This window comes from Eubalaena glacialis, chromosome 10, assembly GCF_028564815.1.
Source record: "Eubalaena glacialis isolate mEubGla1 chromosome 10, mEubGla1.1.hap2.+ XY, whole genome shotgun sequence".
Classification (NCBI taxonomy): Eukaryota; Metazoa; Chordata; class Mammalia; order Artiodactyla; family Balaenidae; genus Eubalaena; species Eubalaena glacialis.
In genome coordinates, this window is record NC_083725.1 from 115,973,580 (window position 1) to 115,994,552 (window position 20,973).

A 20,973-nucleotide genomic window follows, 5' to 3' on the forward strand; every position below is an offset into this window, starting at 1 on the left:
TCGCTCCCGGCTCCGATCCCCTTTCAGCCCATTCATCCATGCCTGGGCCGGGGGTGGGCGGGCAGACAATCAGACACTGTTTTATCACAGGCATCGGCTGCAACTTCCCGCTTGGCGCCCACAGCGCGCGGCCGCCGGGGGAACGAGTCCCTCCGGAACGTAAGCGTCCGGGCCTCTCACGCCCGACCAGGGAGTCGGGCCGGAAGGCGGGAGGTCAGTGCTGCGGCCGGTGAGACGCTGAAAGCACGCCCTCCGGGCAGGACCAGCTTTCCCCGCAGCCCCGCCCCGGCTCCGGCCCCCACTGTTCCCGGTGCCGTGGCCGGCCACCGTCTTCCCCTCCCGGCTTCTGACCCGCAGAGACCGTGACCTGCGCACTACCACTCCCAGAAGGCTTCGCGACCAGGCCGCTTAGGACCATTGGAGAACGGCAAGGGGGTGGGCCCTAATCGGAAAGGTCTAACAACCCTCGAGCGCTGCCGGAAGTTCCGGGAAGAGGGCTGGGAGGCTGGCCCGAGCTTCCGGGTTGGTCGCGCGCCTTCCTGCGGCTAAGATGGCGGCCGAGCATCCCGAGCCCCCTAAAGGAGAGTTGCAGCTGCCGCCGCCGCCGCCCCCTGGGCACTATGGTGCCTGGGCTGCCCAGGAGCTTCAGGCCAGATTAGCAGAGATCGGAGCTCCGATCCAGGGTGAGGAGCACGGGAGGTCAAGAGCGGGAAAGTGCAGGCCTGCTGGGAAGCGGAGCTGGTTACCTCGGAGACTCGGGGGCGGGGGTGGAGGCTGGCCGCGGGGGCCTGACTTGGGCCTGTTCCGCCTGACCTACCCCATTGAGCCTGTGCTTTGCCCAGCAGGGAGTCGCGAGGAGCTGGTGGAGCGGCTGCAGACCTACACCCGCCAGGTAAGTGTTGGTGGCGGGACATCAGGGTAGGCCGAGCTTTTCGAGGAGGCATTAATGATCCCTCATAACTCGGTCTTCGTTCTTAACGTATCTCGGTACAGCAAGTGGGATCTTGCTCTTTCTGCCTCTTCTTGCCTGCTCAGATATACCGGTCCTCCTGAGAGCCCAGTCCGAGCTCTGGCAGACAGGCGCTGGGGTAAATTTTGTTGAACAGAGCGAATGTTGTTCAGTGGAAGAGCTCCTTTTGGGCTGACTCAGAGTCCTTCTCTTTCTCAGACTGGCATCGTCCTGAATCGGCCCGTTCTGAGAGGTGAAGATGGGGACAAAGCTGCTCCCCCTCCTATGTCAGCACAGGTAAGGAGGTTGTCCGGCTTGATAAGATCCGTTTCTACTCACAGTACCCCATCCTCTCACATGGAATGTACGGGAGGGATGCAACCAGCCGATTGGGCAGGGAGGTACTGTGATGACAGAATTGGGAACTCTTCAGTTTTCCCTTGGTCCTGATCCTTGCCTCTTTCCTCAGTGTCAGCTCTTCCAAATTCTACATGTCATTTAAGATTCAGCTTAAATATCCGGAAGCCTGATTTACTCCTCCCCCAGTGGAACGTAGTCACTCTCTTCTCTGCCCTCCCAGCACACAGTTGCCATGTTATTCAGTGAGAAACTAGGGCTTACTCCGTAATTTGATTTCATACTCTATATTTATTGAGCCCTTGGGGGCACACTGGCTCCAACTCCTCTCAACTTCCATGTCTTTTCTGATCCAGGATTTGACTCTCTTTCTTTAGAGCAGTGGCTCTGACTTGGGGTCCAGGGACTTCTATGTGTGGGATGAGAAGTTCTTAGATGACCTTTTGAGGTGTCCCTGAATCTCCTGAAATTGTATGCAAAGTCTATGTTCATGGTATTTTTCTGGAGAGCGAGTTGATAGCTTCCATTAGTTGGTGCCCCAGAGTTAACATTGCTATAGAGTATTCTTGATATCCTTGATATTGCTGTAAAGTATTCTTTTCCTGAGTGCAAGAATTATGCGTCATTTGACTTCACATCCCAGCACCTGGCTTATAGCAGTTCCCCAGCAAATGTCTGCAGTTAGATAAATGCTGCCTAGTTAACGGTCTTATTTTCCCCACAGCTCTCTGGGATTCCCATGCCACCCCCCCCCATGGGACTCCCTCCGCTGCAACCTCCTCCGCCACCCCCACCACCCCCACCCGGCCTTGGCCTTGGCTTTCCTATGGCAGTTGGACCCCGCCCACCAAACCTGGGGCCCCCTCCTCCTCTCCGGGGGGGCGAGCCTGTGGCGCTGTCAGAGGAAGAGCGGCTAAAGCTGGCGCAGCAGCAGGCGGCATTGCTGATGCAGCAGGAGGAGCGTGCCAAGCAGGTAGGGCAGGTGGCAGCCTGAGCCTGGGTCCCATCAGGGTCCCGAAAGGGGAGTGGAGCCTCAGAGAGAGCCGGATCCTGGGGCCAAGGCTTCTGGGAAGGTCTGAACCAAAGACTTGGGCCCTAGGCTGGAAGAGGACGCCAGGAAGCAGAGTTGTGGCAGACTAGCCTGTGGGGTATTGGTGCTAGTATGAGCTTGTTTTCTTTTTTAAGCAGGGAGATCATTCACTGAAGGAACATGAACTTTTGGAGCAGCAGAAGCGGGTAATGCCTCCCTCATCCTAACCTTTGACCTCAGGGTCCAATCCATTGTCTGTCACGTCTAGTGCTTAGTGTCTAAAACGAGAAGTACCATTCAAGTTTTCCATGGAGGGAATTCCCTGGCGGTCCAGTGGTTAGGACTCTGCGCTTCCACTGCTGGGGGCCTGGGTTCAGTCCCTGGTGAGGGAACTAAGATCCTGCAAGCCGCATGGTATGGCCACAAAAAAAAAAAAAAAAAGTTTTCCATGGAGGTTACCTCATCCTCATCTAAGTTCCAGTATCTCCCAAATAATTCTCTCTTTCATGTAGCCCAAGGGTTGGTGAACTGTGGAGTACAGCCTGTTTTTGTATGGCCTGTGATGTAAGAACGGTTTTTATATTTTTGAAGGATCGTTAAAAAAAAAAAACAACAAAAAAGAAACGGAGAATACACAACAGAGTCTGTACAGACAGTCTGAAAAGGCTAAAATATTTACTGACTGGCCCATTACAGAAAAGGTTTCCTGACCCCTACTAGTCTTACATGATATCATTTTAGGTACATTGGAGAGAACTCTGGGCTAATTTAGTCATTTGTATCAGATTTAGTTTAAACGTGATGGCTCTGAGTTAGGGAATGATACATAAGACATTCAGCCACAGAGATGCATAATATCAGTTGTTACCCCATAGGTTACTCAGGAGTATTAGAAAATAAGGATTAACAGCAACAAATATGGAAATATATACAGAGTACTGTCTTTGCCCAGATTGTGCTAGATCTTGAGGAGTAGGTACAAGAAAAGAATTCACTGTTCCTTAGAAATAACTTAATCTCTTGGGGAAGAAAAATCTTGTTAAAAAACAGAAGGTAGTGTTTATTAAATATTAAATTCTATGTTAGGAACCAGAAGTTTCCCAGGGTTTTTATTGGTGTCATTTCCAGGGGTTTTCTTTTGTGGTGAGAGGGCTCCTTCACTTGGATCAATAGCCTGGAAGTGTGGATGTGGCGAGGATGTCAGAACACGGGTGGTACCTGATTAGTCAGTTCTCCTTGGGCCAGTTACCTGGCTGAAAGGCTGCATTTGCCAGGGGCTGCCTGCCCAATGGATTTCCAAAGCGGTGTCTCCAACTCCTACTTCCCTCTCGTAGGCAGCTGTGTTACTGGAGCAGGAACGGCAGCAGGAGATTGCCAAGATGGGCACGCCAGTCCCCCGGCCCCCACAAGACATGGGCCAAATTGGTGTTCGCACTCCTCTGGGTCCTCGAGGTAAGACCGTGGAAATGGAAGGGAAGGGCAAGGAAGATGATGACAATTTTTAACTTAAGTATATATCACATAAAAAAGTGCATATATTGTAAGCGTACAGTTCAGTGAGTTTTCACAAACTGAATACATCCATACAACTAGCACTTGGACCCGGAACTAAAACTACCAGCATCCTAGAAGCCCTGCACCCTTCTAGCCACCCCCTCTCTCAAGGGTAACCATTACCCTGACTTTGAAGCAAGGAAGGTAGTTTTTATTTTTTTATTTTTTTTCCCAAATCATTCTTTTTTAAAAAATCTATTTATTTTATTTTTGGCTGCATTGGGCCTTCATTGCTGCGCACGGGCTTTCTCTAGTTGCGGCGAGCGGGGGCTACTCTTCTTTGTGGTGCACAGGCTTCTCATTGCGGTGGTTTCTCTTTGTTGTGGAGCATGGGCTCTAGGCACGTGGGCTTCAGTAGTTGTGGCACGTGGGCTCAGTAGTTGTGGTTCGCGGGCTCTAGAGCACAGGCTCAGTAGTTGTGGCGCACAGGCTTAGTTGCTCCGTGGCATGTGGGATCTTCCTGGACCAGGGCTCGAACCCGTGTCCCCTGCATTGGCAGGCGGATTCCCAACCACTGAGCCGCCAGAGAAGCCCCAAGGAAGGTAATTTTTAAAATGTGTGATTTGTCTTTTCTGACTTGAGATTTTGTTTTGTCTCCTCTCAGTGGCTGCTCCAGTGGGCCCCACTCCCACTGTGCTGCCTATGGGGGCCCCTGTTCCTCGGCCTCGTGGTCCCCCACCACCTCCTGGAGATGAGAACAGAGAGGTGAGATTGCTGATTTCCTCCTAGGGACAGGAGAGTGTGTTTTAGAAGGGGACTGTTTCTGGATTTTTTGAGAAGGATTCCAGAGAAGATGGGAGAACTTCTGGGGGTGGGGTTGGGTGGGGGGAGCCATATTTACTTAAAACATACTTAGGTAGGGCAGGAAGTAGGGTCTGGGAGACGTTTCTGGGGTAGGGTTCTGGGCGTCACTTTGCGGGATGCTGAGGGATGGTTGAATTCAGTTGGTGTTGTCCCCTCTCTGCTGTTCCCAACACCTGGCCAGCAGGCTTTCGAGTACAAGAGGTAGGAGTCGGAGGAAAAAGGGCACTCTGATCACCCCCTCTGCCTGGGTTGTCTCTGGCAGATGGATGACCCCTCTGTGGGCCCCAAGATCCCCCAGGCTTTGGAAAAGATCCTGCAGCTGAAGGAGAGCCGCCAGGAAGAGATGAACTCTCAGCAGGGTGAGTGTGTCACCATGTCCCAAGGGCTGCAGGGACGGAACCTGCAGAGCTGAGGCCAAGTTTGCTTCCCTCCTCCCTCCCCCGAGGAGGATTTGAGAGAGAAACTGGCTCTTGGTAAAGAGGGGTTACCGTGAAGAGACTGATGGCCTCCTTCCTCCCTTACAGAGGAAGAGGAAATGGAGACAGATACTCGCTCGTCCCTGGGCCACTCGGCGTCAGAGACTGAGGAGGACACAGTGTCCGTATCTAAAAAAGAGGTATGGATGGAGCTGGATCTGGAAGGGATGTCAGAGAGCGGGTTTGGGCACTAAAATAACTCCTATTCTAAGTGTTCAATAAGCAGTAGCTGCTGTCTCGTGCCAGTTCTTCGTCCAAAGCATCTTACAGGGTTTTTTTGTTCAATTGGCATAAATCCTTTGCGTTCTGAGTGTGATGCATGCCTCCACTTTAGAGCTGAAACAACTGAGGCTCTGAGAGATGCAGTAATGTACTCAGAGGCACACAGCTTGAGAGGGGTAGAACTTTGTGGTCTGACTTCAAGGCCTCTTTTCTCAGTCACTTGGGGAAATTGGGTGAGATTAGGGGTTGGGAGGCAAGCATGGTGCTTGGATTCCCTGACCCAGTTGGTTTTCCATGTTTTGGCAGAAAAACCGGAAGCGTCGGAACCGAAAGAAGAAGAAAAAGCCCCAGCGGGTGCGGGGGGCATCATCTGAGAGCTCTGGGGACCGAGACAAAGAGTCAAGCCGCTCCCGTGGCTCTGACTCCCCAGCGGCTGATGTGGAAATTGAGTACGTGACTGAAGAGCCTGAAATTTATGAGCCCAACTTCATCTTCTTCAAGAGGATTTTTGAGGCTTTCAAGGTACAAGGAGGAGCGCACTCGGAAGGGGCAGAGCTGAGCAGAGTAGGGGCAGGGATGGGGCAGGACGGGGTGAGGAGGGCATCTCTTCAGTGCCAGGTGCAGGAACCGGGGAGGGGCCCAGGGCTGGGGTTTCCATTGCTGTCTGCCTCCTCAGCTCACTGATGACGTGAAGAAGGAGAAGGAGAAGGAGCCAGAGAAACTTGACAAACTGGAGAACTCTGCGGCCCCCAAGAAGAAGGGCTTTGAGGAGGAGCACAAGGACAGCGATGATGACAGCAGTGATGACGAACAGGTGAGGCCCACGCCCTCCTGCTGGGGAAACAGGGACTCTGGGGACGAGTAGCTGAGATGCATCCAGCGAGGGACCGTGGTGAACTCTTGCAGGGGAGAAGTCCTTTGGTGGCTTTAGTTTCAGGGTAAGCTGGGCGGTCTGATTCACACCTAAGAATCCTGCTCACAAGAGATGATTGTTCTGGGACTTCCCTGGTGGTCCAGTGGTTCGGACTCCACGCTTCCACTGCAGGGGGCACGGGTTCGATCCCAGGTTGGGGAACTAAGATCCTGCAAGCCGCGCAGCGAGGCCAAAAAAAAAAAAAAAAAAAAAAAATGTCCTGTTCTAGGAAAAGAAGCCAGAAGCCCCCAAGCTGTCCAAGAAGAAGCTGCGCCGAATGAATCGCTTCACTGTGGCTGAACTCAAGCAGGTGAGAGCTGAGACGCTCCATCAGGCCCTGGAGCCCAGCTGCGAGAGCACACGAGGAGCTCCCGGAACCTCACAGGGGGTTTGCTATCGGGGTGGGGAGGAGGGCTTTGAAGGAGGCCCGGGACGGGCCCTTTGAGGAAGAGAAAGCAAGCAAGCTTTAGATCTGAGAAGTTCAGGCTTTCCAGAGGGATGCTGCTGTGTTTTCCAGCTTGTGGCTCGGCCCGACGTTGTGGAGATGCATGACGTGACTGCGCAGGACCCCAAGCTCTTGGTTCACCTCAAGGCCACTCGGAATTCTGTGCCCGTGCCTCGCCACTGGTGTTTTAAGCGCAAGTACCTGCAGGGCAAACGAGGCATTGAGAAGCCCCCCTTCGAGCTACCCGACTTCATCAAACGCACAGGCATCCAGGAGATGCGGGAGGCCCTGCAGGAGAAGGTGAGGGCCTGCCTGGGGTTCAGATCTGCCCTGAGGGATCCACGGCCTTAGCAGCAGCCGGCTTCAAAATTGCAGCTGGCTCCCAAAACCCACCTACACATTAACCGTCTGATTATTTATTCTTCAGTTTAGAAGTCAGCACTGCATGTGACACATGGTGGGGAGGGGAGGAGGGGAAGGACATCTCACGAAAGGCAGACCTCACCTGTATGCTCAGAGCTCGCTCTCCTGCCCCCGCTGAGACTTCCGGTTCTGTGCGGTTCGGTTTGCCCCTTTGTCTCCTTGTCCCCCTGCCTGCACTTTGCCAGCTCTCTGATTTGCACACGGTGACTCCTCCCTCTGCAGGTTGCTGTGTCTGTAGTTCTCTGCCCCCTGTGTGAACCTGATGCACTTGTGGCTAGAAATGTATGGTGGTTGTGTAACTTCTAGAATTTAAAATTTTTAATTAAATACTCTCATTAGGTAATAGTTGCGTGTAGTGCAGAAATTCAGGAGGTACCAAAGCGCATGGTGAAAACTGCCTCCCACTTAGATTCTAGTCACCTAGCTCTCTGCAGAGGCAACTGATGAGCTCAGTCTCTTGATCAGATGGCTTAAAAAATATTTGACCTAGATAGCTGAGGCTGATTTCATATGTTACATCGATTTTGTTCAGCGTGGATCATGTAATTTCGAGGGGCTTGAGCAGGAAGGATTTTGGTGACTTCCGGAATGAGCCAAATGAGGTTTCCCTCTGTCTCTTTTGGGAGTGGGGATTTAGACCTACCAAGAGTTGAACTTGGTGAATACCTTCTTTGGTGTGTCTTCTGCCATTCTCCACAGGAAGAACAGAAAACCATGAAGTCAAAAATGCGCGAGAAGGTTCGGCCCAAGATGGGGAAGATCGACATTGACTACCAGAAACTGCATGACGCCTTCTTCAAGTGGCAGACCAAGCCAAAGCTGACCATCCACGGGGACCTGTACTACGAGGTCCGGGAGGGCGTGGGGAGGCAAGGCTGGGCCTTTGGTCATGGCTGTGTAACTCTGGGTCATAAGGGGTTTGGAAGCTGGAAGCGGGTACGGGGCCCCTCCCCTCAGCCTTAGAGTTGTCCATCAGCTCCCCTTGGATGGAATGGAATTTGGAATGAGGTGGTTTTCTGAAAGAGAGATGCAGACTATGTCTTTGAGGTGATCATTGTTTATTGTGGGTGGTTTAGGAACAGAGGGGCCAAGGGCAGATGCTTTTAGGAAACGTTTAGTATTGAGGGTAGGAGAGAAGTATTTTTTTTCTGATGCTTGAAATCATTAATCACCATGATATCATGCAATTTTTGAAGTGGAAGGACCTTGGAGATCATCTTCTCGAACGTCCTCATTTAGCAGATGAGAAAGCCTGTCCTTAGATTTGGCCACGTTCTCATAGTGGGTTAGTGACTGCACTGGGAGTCTTGCCTTTCTCCCTCCTTCCTGGCCTTTATTCCTTTCCCTACTCTAGCCAGGGAAAGAAGTGATGAGAATCCGAGTGGGAACTGGGCAGCCCTCAGTGGGACTTTGTGTCTGATGTGGATTGGGACATCTTGTCTTTGTTCCCATGTCCTCTTGCAATTGACCTCCCAGCGTGTGTCTGGTGTCCACAATACAGCATGCTTGGCTTTTTCCTCAGGGGAAGGAGTTTGAGACACGACTGAAGGAGAAGAAGCCAGGAGATCTGTCTGATGAGCTGAGGATTTCCTTGGGGATGCCAGTAGGACCAGTGAGTGCCAGTTATCTGACTGGGAAAGCAGAGAAGGGGTTGGGAATTGGGGCAGGAGGGAGACAAAGGGATAGGGTTGGGCAGATGGTATCCTGTCTTCTTTTTCCTGCAGAATGCCCACAAGGTCCCTCCCCCGTGGCTGATTGCCATGCAGCGATATGGACCACCCCCGTCGTACCCCAACCTGAAAATCCCTGGGCTGAACTCACCTATCCCCGAGGTGAGCACTGTCCTTGCTTTCATTCTTCGCTGGCTCCACTGTTTAACTAGAGGATGATTTTCTTTTCCCTTTTCTCGTTCTACCATGTGTCCTTTTTTTTTTTTTTTTTTTTTTAAAGGAGTAATGGTTTTTGTTTTAAAAAAAAACCCTGAGATGCTTGTCATAAAGTGGTCAATCAGAATTGACAAGTACAAAGATGAAAACACATCACCCACATTTCACCACTCAGAAATAACCAAATTTAATATCTGGTGAATGTGTTTCCAGATAATCTCTCTGATATACACATGGATAGACAGATATAATTTTATCTCAGGAATGGCATTGAACTTATTTTTATTTTTAAAATTTTTTTAAGGAAAGATTTATTAAAGTGAAAAAGAAGTAATTGTTAAACTTCAGAAAAAATTTCTGTCCCCTAAGAGTAATAGATTCTAAAAGCTTACCAAAGTTAGGAAAAATCAGTAAGAAGTTGGAGTCATGTTTTTTAAAGTGTATGTTTCAGTTTCAGATAGCATGGACCCTGCCACAAAGGCTGAAATTATTAGCATGCTTTCTGCTCCCATCTCCCCATCCTATTACCTACAGAGTTTTGTTGTTTACTACTTTTGCTTTGTAATGCTTTGTAAGATTTAATTCTTCTCTGAAATCATGATCTCCAGAGTTTCCAGGTGTTAGTTCTGTACTTTGGAGCATGACTTTTCTTTAGGGCTTCACTGTTTCTTTTGGAGCATAGGAGTGGAACTGACTTGCTTTTCCTGTCTTGCAGAGCTGTTCCTTTGGGTACCATGCTGGTGGCTGGGGCAAACCCCCAGTAGATGAGACCGGGAAACCCCTCTATGGGGATGTGTTTGGAACCAATGCTGCTGAATTTCAGGTATGGGCCATGGCTGGCAAGCTTGGTCTTAGTTAAGGTCATGAAGTTCAGAGATAGTTGGTTTATAGCTTCATTAGCAGAGAGCTGTGTGTTCTGAAGTTTCAAAGTCTGGAAAAGGGACATATGTTTTCCTGAGATGTAATGCAAGCTCCCCACTGGCATATGAGCTCTCTGTGGGTAGGGATTATTGTCTATTTGTTTACTCTCATATCCCTCTGTTTACAACCACTTGACACATAATAGGTATACAGTAAACATTTGTTGAATGAATGAGTGATGTCTTTCAGACCAAGACTGAGGAAGAAGAGATTGATCGGACCCCTTGGGGGGAGCTGGAGCCATCTGATGAAGAGTCTTCAGAAGAAGAGGAAGAGGAAGAAAGTGATGAAGATAAGCCAGATGAGACGGGCTTCATTACCCCTGCAGACAGGTGGGGGAAGCAGAGAGTCTGCCTCTCTGAAGTAGTATGTCTGTCTTTGGGGGCCTTGTCTTTACTCCAGAGCTTGTTCATCTCTTCACAGTGGCCTCATCACTCCTGGAGGGTTCTCGTCAGTGCCAGCTGGAATGGAGACCCCTGAACTCATTGAACTGAGGAAGAAGAAGATTGAAGAGGCGATGGATGGGTGAGGGAACCAGGGAGGGCTGAGAGGGGAGGATTTTCAGCCTCTAGGTGGACTGGCTGACTTTTGTCTCCCGCCCACCCCCCCCCTTTTTTCTTTTTAAACAATTATTGAACACTAGCTCTGTGCCAGGCACTGCTCTAGGCACTGGGACGTCTGTAGTGAAAAGTCAGGCGAGGTAAACAAGTGATCAGAGAACAAGATAATTTCAGATGTGGATAAGACGTGTAGCAAAGGAAACTGAGTAATAGGATGTAGAGGGACTTGGGTGGTGGGGAGGCCTTTGGGAAGGCCTACGGAGGAAGAGGTATTTGGGCTGAGAGCTGGGGCAGAAGGAACTGTAAGAGCAAGTGAAAGAACACTGGAAATGATAATAGACAATTCTTATTATTTAAATCTCTCTAAAAGATAATTGACCATTTAAACAAAAATAATAACCATGTAGTAGCCTTCCTTTTTGAAAGATACAGGATTCTAGGTTGACTGTTTTTTTCTTTCATTACTTTAAAGATGTTGATTCAGTGTCTTCTTTCTTGCATCATTTCTGACAGGAAATCTGTCATCATCCTTCCTTTGTTCCTCTGTGCATTTGTGCCATTTTTCTCTGGCTGCTTTTAAGATTTTCTTTTTATCACTGTTTTGAACAGGTTATGACATGCAGTGTAGTGCAGCATGTTAGTGTAGTTTTCTTCGTATTTCTTTCTTTTTTTTAAATGGTTTGGTGGGGGTTTTTTTCCTTCTTTTTCTGGCCATGCTGCATGGCTTGCAGGATCTTAGTTCCCCAACCTGGTGAAAGCCAGGAGTGAAAGCAGTGAAAGTGGCAAGTCCTCACCACTGAACTGCCAGGGAAGTCCCATCTTTGTGTTTCTTTACTTGGGTTTGTTAAGCATCTGGAATCTGTGCCTTTATAGTTTTTATTAATTTTGGAAAAATTCTGGCCATTATTTCTCCAAATATTTTTTCCTGTTCCCTTCTCTTTCTCCTCTCCTTTGGGAACTCCAATTATACATCTATTAGATTTCTTGAAGTTGACCTACAGCTCACCAATGCTCTGTTCATTTAAAAAATTTCTCATTTCTCTTTGTATTTCATTTTAGAAGTTTTCTATTCCTATGTCTTCAAGTTCGCTAATATTTTTTCCACTATTTCTAATCTGACATTAATCCCATCCAGTGTAGATTTCATCTCTAGCAGTGATCTCTAGATTTGGGTCTTTTTATATCTCCTGTGTCTCTTATTTGACTTTTGAACATACAGAATCCAATTATAAGAACATTTTAATGTACTTGCCTGCTAATGCTAACATCTGTGCCAGTTCTGGGTTGATTTAAGTGGATTGATTGTTTTCCTCATTGAAGATTGTATTTTCATGCTTCTTTGCATGTCTGGTAATTTTTGATTGGATGCCAGACTTTGTGAAATGTACCTTGTCAGGTCCAGAATACTCTGATAGTCCTATAAATCTTTAGTTTTGTTCAAGGTTACAGTTAAGGTACTTGGGAACAGTTTGATTCTTTCAGGTCTTGCTTTTCAGGTTCATTAAGCAGGACTGAAGCAGTGCTCAGTCCTCTTCACTATTGAGGCACAAGACCCTATACTCTATCCAATATCCTGTTAATCAGGAGGTTTTTCAGTCTGGCTAGTGGGACTAGGCACTATTCCCAGTCCCGTGTGAAGAGCAGGCATGTATGATACCACTAATGCTTTCGGGTGGTTCTTTCCCTGGCCTTGGTAGTCTCCTCCCACACAGTACTCACCTGAGAACTTGAGGGGATCCTCTGTAGGTCTCTTGAGTTCTTGAGTCTCCGTGCTGCTTTCTCTTCTCCAGTTCTCTGTCCTATGATCTCTAGTTACCTTAGTCTCCCTGCACTTTCAGCTTCACCCCTTCAACTCCTAGAGTCCTCTGTGCTCTCCAGGAGTTCCCCTCTTTATTCTGTAGCCTGGAAACTCTCAGTGCAGTAGGACGGACAATTGAAGGAATCACCTCATTTGTTTCTTGTCTCTCAGGAGTCACTGTCCTTCGTTGCTTCGTGTCCAGTGACTTGAAAACCACTGTTTCATATATTTTGCCCATTTTTTGATTGTTTCAGGTGGGAGGGTAAATCTGGTCCCTATTACTCCTTATCCAGAAGCAGAAGTCTCAAGTTTTGAGGAAGAAAAAGAAAGAAGGGTATTGGGGCTAGACTGTAGTGAGCAGGGATTAAGTACGGGACCAGATGATGAATCCTGTAGGTCATGGTAAAGAGTTTGGGTTTATTCAAACAATGATCAGAAGCCTCAGAGGGTTTTGAGCAAAGGAGTGACAGGATGTGAATTCGGTTTTTCCTTCTGGCTGCTTTGTGAGAATAGATTTTCACCTCTTCCAGGGGGAGGGGTGGGGATGAAGTCATGGTCTGGGTTGGTATTGGTAGATTTGCTGTTGTATTTCAAGTAGCATTCTTGAAATAGGTGGCACTTCTTCCTCCCATGGGTCTCCATGACCTGCAGAGGCAGCTTGGGCAGAATTTTTCCCCTGGGTATCTTGGAACCTCGCTGGGGAGCTCGGTGGGCCTGCTGCCCTTACTCCTTTTGCTGTCCCTCCTGGAGACCCTTTTAGCCTTTCCTTTTTGGGCTTGACCCCCTCGTCCTTTGCAGAAGTGAGACGCCTCAGCTGTTCACCGTGTTGCCGGAGAAGAGAACGGCCACTGTTGGGGGGGCCATGATGGGATCAACCCACATCTATGACATGTCCACGGTGAGCACTTGGAGGATACTGCTTTTGGGGGCTGGGAAGGGGGGCAGGAGCTAGGGCTTCTGAGCTTCCCTTTGGAGATGACAAGGCTCTGATTCCTCTTCCAGGTTATGAGCCGGAAGGGCCCGGCCCCCGAGCTGCAAGGTGTGGAAGTGGCCCTGGCACCCGAAGAGTTGGAGCTGGATCCCATGGCCATGACCCAGAAGTATGAGGAGCACGTGCGGGAGCAGCAGGCGCAAGTGGAGAAAGAAGACTTCAGTGACATGGTGGCTGAGCACGCTGCCAAGCAGAAGGTGGGCGCTCGCACAGGAGCCTGGCTGTGAGAGCCAGGGACCAGGGCCGCCTTTCTCAGTGGGCTGGTGTCCTCTAGTGGTGAGAGGGAGGGAGGACGCAGTGCCTGCTGCCCTGAGCTTCCTTGGGGTTGGGAACCTTAGGAATCCTCCAGTGGGCTGCCCTCTTTCAGGATGATCAAACAGGCACAGGGAGGGGAGGGAACTCATCCAAGTCTGAGAATTCCAGTTTCAGTACTTTTTCCACAGACGTATGTGGCTCTGTCAGGCTGCCCACCCTTCGTTTTGGGGATCAGCCGGTTGTTTAACCTGTTGTAACCTGTTTCTTTCTCTCCTACAGCAAAAGAAACGGAAAGCTCAGCCCCAGGACAGCCGTGGGGGCAGCAAGAAATACAAGGAGTTCAAATTTTAGGTCCCCTCACACACCTGGCCCTCCTTTCGGCCCTTTGCCTGGACACCTGGGCTTCTTCACATATGGGTCCCCAAGAGCCAGCTCTCCTGCTCTTCCCAGGGGCTTGTTATTTCATGTTCTTATTTTAGACCTGTTTTGTAAATAAAGCTGTTTCCCAAGGAAAGAGATGAATATGTAACACTCCTGATCCTCCTTCGTCTTTAGTCCCCTCCTGCAAAAGAACGGAAACAGCCATTTTCTACAACCTGAAGTTGCTCCAGTGGCTGGGGGCAGGCACTTGGATCAGATGTTGCAGTTGAGACTGGTGATGAAGCTAAAGCCACACTGAGATGGTGTGTTTTACCACTGCCTGCTTTTGTAGGAAGGCTCTGGGGGAAGGACCTCCAGGTCTGGTTTGACCTTACTGGTGTGTCCTTGGGGACTAAAAATAGCCAGCTTAGCGCCCTGGCTGGGCAGAGGAAGTACAGTGGGCTTGGGAAGTAGGCCAGGTCAAGCCTTCCTAATAGACCTTGCGGCCAAAAGAGTCCAAGTCCTTACGTGGGAGAGAGCACAGCTCAAAGTCTGTAGGTTGTCCTGAGTCCGTGTGAGCCCCTGGGTGGTTTCATCAACCAGTCGCCAGGTTTTGGTGGGCGGGGGGGCTGCTTTCCCAGGTTCTGGTCCCCCTGTCCTGGGAGGTCTTTCTGACAGGCTAGACTACGTTGGACCAATGGTTCCAACAGGTATTTGCCAAGCACTGGGGAGGGAAGTCACATGCTGCTGCTGTACCACTGATGCTGGTCCAAGCCCACCATCTGGGGTGCCGGCGTGCACGAGGCTTCGAGATGGTTTCTGGAGCCGGGAGTGTGGGTGACTCCAGGGAGGATGAGGCAGTTGAGTAAGGCCTCGGGAGGAATAGGATTTTAGAAATTTAGTAAGTGACAAAGCAGAAAAACATCCCAAGTAGAAGAAATTGAGGGTAGAGATGGGGGCTTGGGACTCTGATGGTTCTTTGTGGCAGGGGGACATTAGGGGCAGAAAATAGGTGGTTGGCTCCAGGTGGGTCAGGGCTTAACTTCAGATTCACCCGTGCCAAAGGCCTTCTGAACTCTAGGTCCTTGAGCCCTTGCCCACACTGGGGAGAAGCGGGGCGGAAACTGCCGGGCCCACAGGCGCCCAGCCAGCCGCTGGGTCTCCATCGCTCCCTTCGCTGGTCGTGACGGCGAAGAAGCCCCGGAGCCGCAGTGGGGGGGCCAGGGCGGCGGTGGGAAAGCGAGCTTGGGTGGGCAGTGGGTTGGGCCTCTGGTCCACAGACCCGAGAGGGCCGAGGCGCGCTCCCGCGGTAGCCCCCTCCGGTCCGGGGCCGCGCCCCGGAAAAGCGAGGTTTCCGTTGGCTCGGCTGCCGCCGCCGCCGCCGTGGAAAGGACGACGCGGGAGAGGAGGGGGGGGTCAGTTGGCTGCCGCCGGGCCGCGAACTTAAGGAAAGGATCCGGCCGAGGGCGCCAACCACTGACCCCTCTCCTGAAGAGCGAGGGGCGCGCACGCCCACAGGCCCGCCCGGGGCGCGAGCGCGAGCGCAGCCCCGGCCCCGCCCCTCGGCGCTGGGTGGGGCGGGCGCGGGCCAGGCCTCCCCGCCTCCTCCCCGGACACGCCCACCCAGTGCTTTGGCGGCGCGAGCCGCAACTGGCAGCGGCGGGCGAGCGCGAGGACCGCGCGCCGCGAGGCCCCGCGCGTGCGTGCAGTCTCTCGCTCGCGCGAGGACCGCGCGCCGCGAGGCCCCGCGCGTGCGTGCAGTCTCTCGCTCGCGCGCTCTGGCGGGCGGGCTGAGCAGACGAGTCGAGCCCCCGCCGCAGCCGCCGCCGCCGCCGCCGCCGCCGCCGCCGCCGGAGAAGCCTGTGCGTCCGCTCGGCGTCGCCTGATTCCCGTAACCCCCGCGCCTCCCTACCCCCGGCCGGGCCATGGCGGAACGTGGAGGGGCGGGCGGTGGTCCCGGAGGCGCCGGGGGTGGCAGTGGCCAGCGGGGCTCTGGGGTCGCCCAGTCTCCGCCGCAGCAGCCACCGCCACAGCAGCTGCCGCAGCAGCCGACGCCCCCCAAGCTGGCCCAGGCCACCTCGTCGTCCTCGTCCACCTCGGCGGCGGCCGCCTCCTCCTCGTCCTCGTCCACCTCCACCTCCATGGCCGTCGCGGTGGCCTCGGGCTCTGCGACTCCCGGCGGCCCGGGGCCAGGCCGCACCCCCGCCCCCGTGCAGATGAACCTGTACGCCACCTGGGAGGTGGACCGGAGCTCGTCCAGCTGCGTGCCCAGGTGAGCGGCGGGTGGGGGGGACCGGGCCCTCGGGGGTCGCCCAGCCGGGTCTGTGACAGGCCCCCGCCTTCCCATTCCTCCCCGTCCCATCGCCGAAGGGGGCACCCCGACCCTAGATTCCCTTTGGCTGCTTTGCCGCCCGGCCTGGCTCCTGCCTGGCCGCCCGGGACTTCTCCCGAGGGGACCCCGCCCTCTCCTGGCATCCCCACCTTCTGTCTGGGGCCGGGGCCACCCTCTTCCCCTCCCTGAGCTGGGCCTTCTGGACTCTCAGCCCAGGGCCTTCTCTTGTTGATCTGACCGAATCCGGCCTTCCTGTCAGTTTCCCCGTGAAAGTCACAGACTCTTTTCCCGGCCTTGCCAGCTCCCGTGGCCTGTACATATGTTACATAGATGTGGTATGGATCTCTTTAGGTATTATTATTTCCCAGTATACTCGGCAGGTGTCAAACTCGGTTGTCACCTTCTGCCAGGTAAAGCCCGTATAGCAACCCTTGGCGCTTCTAGTTTGTCTTCAACACACATGTTCATTTGTACTCCAAATACACACATTCTGTCCCGGCCTCTACGTCTTGTAAAAGTCCTATTTAATGTGTCTTCAAGTGTATTTTTCATCCTCTCCTCCCTCCCCACCCCCCAGTAACTGGTCACAACTTCTAGCCCTGCAGGGCTACATAAAATTACTGCCTGTTCCTAAATTCAATCCATTCCTCTGTCTGTTGGAACCATCTGGGGACTTTCCTTCCATTGGTAAAATATACCTGAGTTTGGGATATTTTCTGTTTCTGTATTGGCAAGGCAGTCTTTCTCAAACTCTTTGGGGAGAGTGTGCAACATCCTACAGTTTACCCCTTGAATAGACACTGTGAAGCTGGTTTCACCCAGGAAGCCCAGAGAAGTGCCTGGAGGTGGTCTTTTTTGTCACCTGTAAACTGAGTTGATTCTGTTGTCTTGGAGTCTGGCTGGCTCCTTACTCTGTCAGCCCTGTCTTGGGCAGATGGACGTGTAAGTGGGGTTGGGGAGCATTGTCTGGTTACATCTTCAACTCTTTATTTTTCTCCATGCCTCCCCCTTTATTTTGAATTGTTTCATGCATGCAAAATTATATATGTCCTAGAAAGGATTGTAAATAAAAATGACAAGAAGTACATCTCTGTACTTGACTCAGCTTGAGAAAGAGCATTACAATTGTGTTGAAGCCCTCGGGGTGCCACTTCCTGACCACATCCCCTTCTTCCCCCTACAAAGGTAAACATTATTCTGAATTGTGTGTCTATCATTTCCCTGTCTTATAAAATTAGTTTTACTGACATATGTGCATCTCTAAGCTATGTTTTTTAGTTGTGGATGTTTTTGGAAGTTTATATAAATGCTATCATACTGTATGTGTTCTGTGGCCTATTTTTGTGTGTGTGTGTGTTTAAACTCAACATTAAGTTCGTGAGAATCAGTGTTGTATGGTGGCTCAAAATATTTTCACTAATGGGTAGAATTTCATTGTATGAATATATCATAAAGCTCCTTTTGATGAACATTTGGGTTGTTTCCTGTTTGTTAATACAAACAGTAATGCTGTAAATATTTTTGTCCAGGGCTCTTGGTGCTCCTTGCAAAAGTTTCTTTAGGATGTCTTTACACGTAGGGGTGGAATTGCTGTTTGAGGGATATACGTCTGGAACATTTTTAGATAATGCTGAATTGTTTTCCATTAGCCCCCCTCTACTCTTCGTGTCCCTTGTGTTTCAGCATTCACTTCACTGATTTATGCTTTTTTTTTTCTCTGTCCTTTCTTCAGGGTAATCAGGAGCCACCTTAGTTTAGTTAGGTTTGGCCAGTACCCTAACACACACCAGATGCAACTGGGAGTTTAGTATGTGGTGGTTTTCCTCTCATGGTCCTAAGCAGGCCTGCCGTTCTCTTTCTGTACAGGCCCATCTATAGTTGAAATATTCTCATCTACTTCTTTCAAACATAAAAGCACTGGGTCCTTTCCTCCATGGGTCTAGTGTTAGTAATGCACGCTTGCCTGTTCTTCCGTCACATCCGTCACTGTTTGACTGGTGACATTTGGACAGCTGCCTTCTCTAGCTTGTTAGATCAGAAAGGCGTGAGCCTACTGGCAAGAAGCTGCTGTGCAACCGAGGGGGATAAATAAAATCACTGATTGCTGTTGATTTCCAGTCTGTCCCTATTGGTCACTGAAAGGTCCACACAATAAATTATTAGCCAAAGAAACAGCCAGGCATACTGATCAAATCAGTCATTGTTATGTTGACTTGGTGTGAGAGCCTTAGACTGTCTTGTTGTTTTCACCTGCAGGGAGCATGCAGTTCTGTCATGTCTACCAACCAGTCTTTGGGATTGTCAGCTGTCCTGCTCTGACTTTTTTTTTAACTGGCACCCTTGTGCCTCCCAGCTCTTTGTGGAACACTTGTGCTCTTTGGAGCAGGCTGTTTTATCTGCAGGATGGAAAATAACACCCTGTGGGGAGAAAATGGCCTGCTATTGGCCCTTCCAGTGATTAGAGTCATCCAATTAATTTGAGGTCTCCTTGGTATGCTTGTTCACGTTGTTTGGAATGTATTGGCAGCGAGCACTCTGTATACAGCACGCTGAATATCGTCTAGGATTAACATTCTTGTCTTGTATAACTCAAATGAGACACAAATGTATGATTTATATGCACTTGAGAAATGCAAGCATGATCGTATGATCTAAGGTTGGATATGTATAAAATGTCCTGGGATTCAGTCTTGTGAAATTGTCATCCTCTTCCTAGTGCAGAGAAACGAGTTGAAAAGTCGAGTGTTAGGAAGGTCATGCTCCTTTTCTTGATCCCTGTAGAAATATAATTTACTTTGGAAAAAAAAAAAAAAACTTTCTCCTTTATTAGATGTTTAAATAAAGTTGTTGTTTCTCAGGTATGTACTCTGCTCTGACTTAACAGCTACTAAATTCTCTCAGAATCCACAGTATTTTTTTTTTTTTACTTTTTATGAATGAAGAGCATACCTATAGTTGGCTTTAAACGAAATTGTTCTTTTCATTGCCATTTTTGCCAGCATTTTTTTAAAATAAAAAGATGGTTTTTTTCCTGATAGTAGATTTTTATTCTCTCAAGGAATTTCAAAATTTTAACTGAAATATAATTTAACTGAAATATAGTTGACATACAATATTATGTTGGTTTAATTTGCATTTGATTTGACATTTGCATACATTATGAAATGATCACCACGATAAGTCTAGTAACCATCTGTCCCCACACCAAGTTATTACAGTATTATTGACCATATTCCTTATGCTGTACATTACATCCCTATGGCTTAAAATAAAAAGATCAATACACGTCCATGATTAGAAATTCAAGCAGTACAGAAAGATGGAAATGGTAAAGGAAAGCCCCAGCCCTGTGTCTCTTCTCACTCCCCAGAGGTAATCATTGTGAAATACAGTTGGCTGTTGAGATTCTGTCACCAGCAGGTAGGTCTGTTACAGTTCCATTATGAAATTCACGGCTTTGGAAGTTGACGCTGTTTTCCCTCCACACTAAGGAATGCTCCCTTGTCTGTGGTCCAGAGTATGGACAGTGGTGTGGCGCTGTCGTAGGCCCCAGGTGGCAAGATGCTTGATGTTAAAGGAAGGGTTTTAGAGTCTCATTGACCCCTTCTCTTTGGTCTTTGTATGGTGACATTTCCCTTGATGTTCTTTTCTCTTTTTGAGTTGCTTAAGTAGGAGAGACTGAAAAATTATTCAATTTCCTAAGTGTACAAAATTTCCTCAGGGGTGTAAAACTGACTATCAGGAGACAAAATGTGCTCTGCTGTATCACCCACTAACTGTATCACATTTGTCTTTGAGTACAGAGCACATTTGCATATCCTTATCTGTGTGTGTGCTTAGGGAAGGAGTTCAGTGGTTATCAGTCACATTTCTCCTTTAGACCACATTTGGAAAAAAAAAAAAAAAAAAAGGGAGGTGGCCATGGCCAAGTTTGTGTGACTGTCCTGCAATAGAAGTGTTAATTTCATGAAGGCACTTGAGGCCAGTTACCCCTCTAACCCTGAAAGCACTGGGCAAGCCAGGATGTATTGCTGTATGTGCTTCCTGTGTGCTAGGGCAAACTCTCCCACACCTTAGCGTTTTCATCCATTGATTGGGAATACTTTTACTTACTATCCATTCCAAGATGTGGGTGAAATAAATATAAAATAGGACCTATAGATCCACAGGAGAAAGTACTTCTCAAATGATAGATATAAAGTAAAGGTAATTGATCAAATAAGAGAGAGCTGTTGAACTTTCTTTTATTTCCCTAGCGTTAAAAGTCTTGGAAGCATATTTGTATCTTAGAAGATTTGAATTTCACATTGTGAGTGTTGTAATAGAATACGCTCTCTATCGGAGTAATATAATCCACCGTCCCTGTGGAAGCTCAGATTCCTTAAGTCAGAAAGAGAATGACTTTCACAGAGTCTGTCTTACATGTATTGATTTACAGATCTTTTGGACACATTAGTGGTTATGTGATTTCCTTTTAAGCTAGATTTCCAATTTCTTAGCTGAGCCAATAAGCTGCCACTGTTATTACGGTTGGTGCCGTCTCTGTGTGTGCACCAGGGAGGTGCAAGCCAGAAAGTGTTTGGGCTGTGTCTTTTCACTGCTTCACCCCAGGAGGCTTGTCCTGTTTTGGCCCGGACTTGAAGGCTCCGTGGGTCCTCTGAAATTTGGAGTCGGCTTGGCTTGGACCTGTGGTGTCA

General features: G+C 49.7%; 2 protein-coding genes across 3 annotated transcripts in view; both read left to right on the forward strand.

Moving 5' to 3' along the window:
* The first annotated feature begins 500 nt into the window (after positions 1-500).
* Positions 501-14,098, forward strand: SF3B2 (splicing factor 3b subunit 2). Of its 2 annotated transcripts, XM_061202074.1 has the most exons (22): positions 501-683; positions 846-892; positions 1,169-1,246; positions 2,031-2,279; positions 2,492-2,542; positions 3,671-3,788; positions 4,495-4,595; positions 4,957-5,053; positions 5,219-5,310; positions 5,699-5,914; positions 6,069-6,206; positions 6,535-6,615; positions 6,823-7,050; positions 7,873-8,022; positions 8,696-8,785; positions 8,898-9,005; positions 9,775-9,882; positions 10,170-10,312; positions 10,404-10,505; positions 13,137-13,236; positions 13,341-13,526; positions 13,864-14,098. In XM_061202074.1, the coding sequence occupies exons 1-22, from the start codon at positions 551-553 to the stop codon at positions 13,933-13,935; spliced, it is 2,688 nt and encodes an 895-aa protein (XP_061058057.1). In that variant the 5' UTR covers positions 501-550; the 3' UTR covers positions 13,936-14,098. The 2 variants fall into 2 exon arrangements, with proteins under 2 accessions (XP_061058057.1, XP_061058059.1); XM_061202076.1 differs by lacking the exon at positions 2,492-2,542.
* A 1,525-nt stretch (positions 14,099-15,623) lies between these two features.
* Positions 15,624-20,973, forward strand: part of PACS1 (phosphofurin acidic cluster sorting protein 1) — a 146,748-nt gene continuing 141,398 nt past the window's right edge. The window contains exon 1 of the mRNA XM_061202085.1: positions 15,624-16,216. Coding sequence (XP_061058068.1) covers positions 15,870-16,216 — 347 coding nt within the window. The 5' untranslated portion in view covers positions 15,624-15,869. The remainder of the gene's footprint in view (positions 16,217-20,973) is intronic.

What these genes read in the sequence shown, in the direction of transcription:
- SF3B2 (XM_061202074.1), top strand. Translation starts at nt 551, where the DNA reads ATGGCGGCCGAGCATCCCGAGCCCCCTAAAGGAGAGTTGCAGCTGCCG. An exon ending in GGATTTTTGAGGCTTTCAAG is followed by an intron (nt 5,915 to 6,068) that starts GTACAAGGAGGA and finishes CTGCCTCCTCAG; the next exon opens with CTCACTGATGACGTGAAGAA. An exon ending in ACAGCAGTGATGACGAACAG is followed by an intron (nt 6,207 to 6,534) that starts GTGAGGCCCACG and finishes GTCCTGTTCTAG; the next exon opens with GAAAAGAAGCCAGAAGCCCC.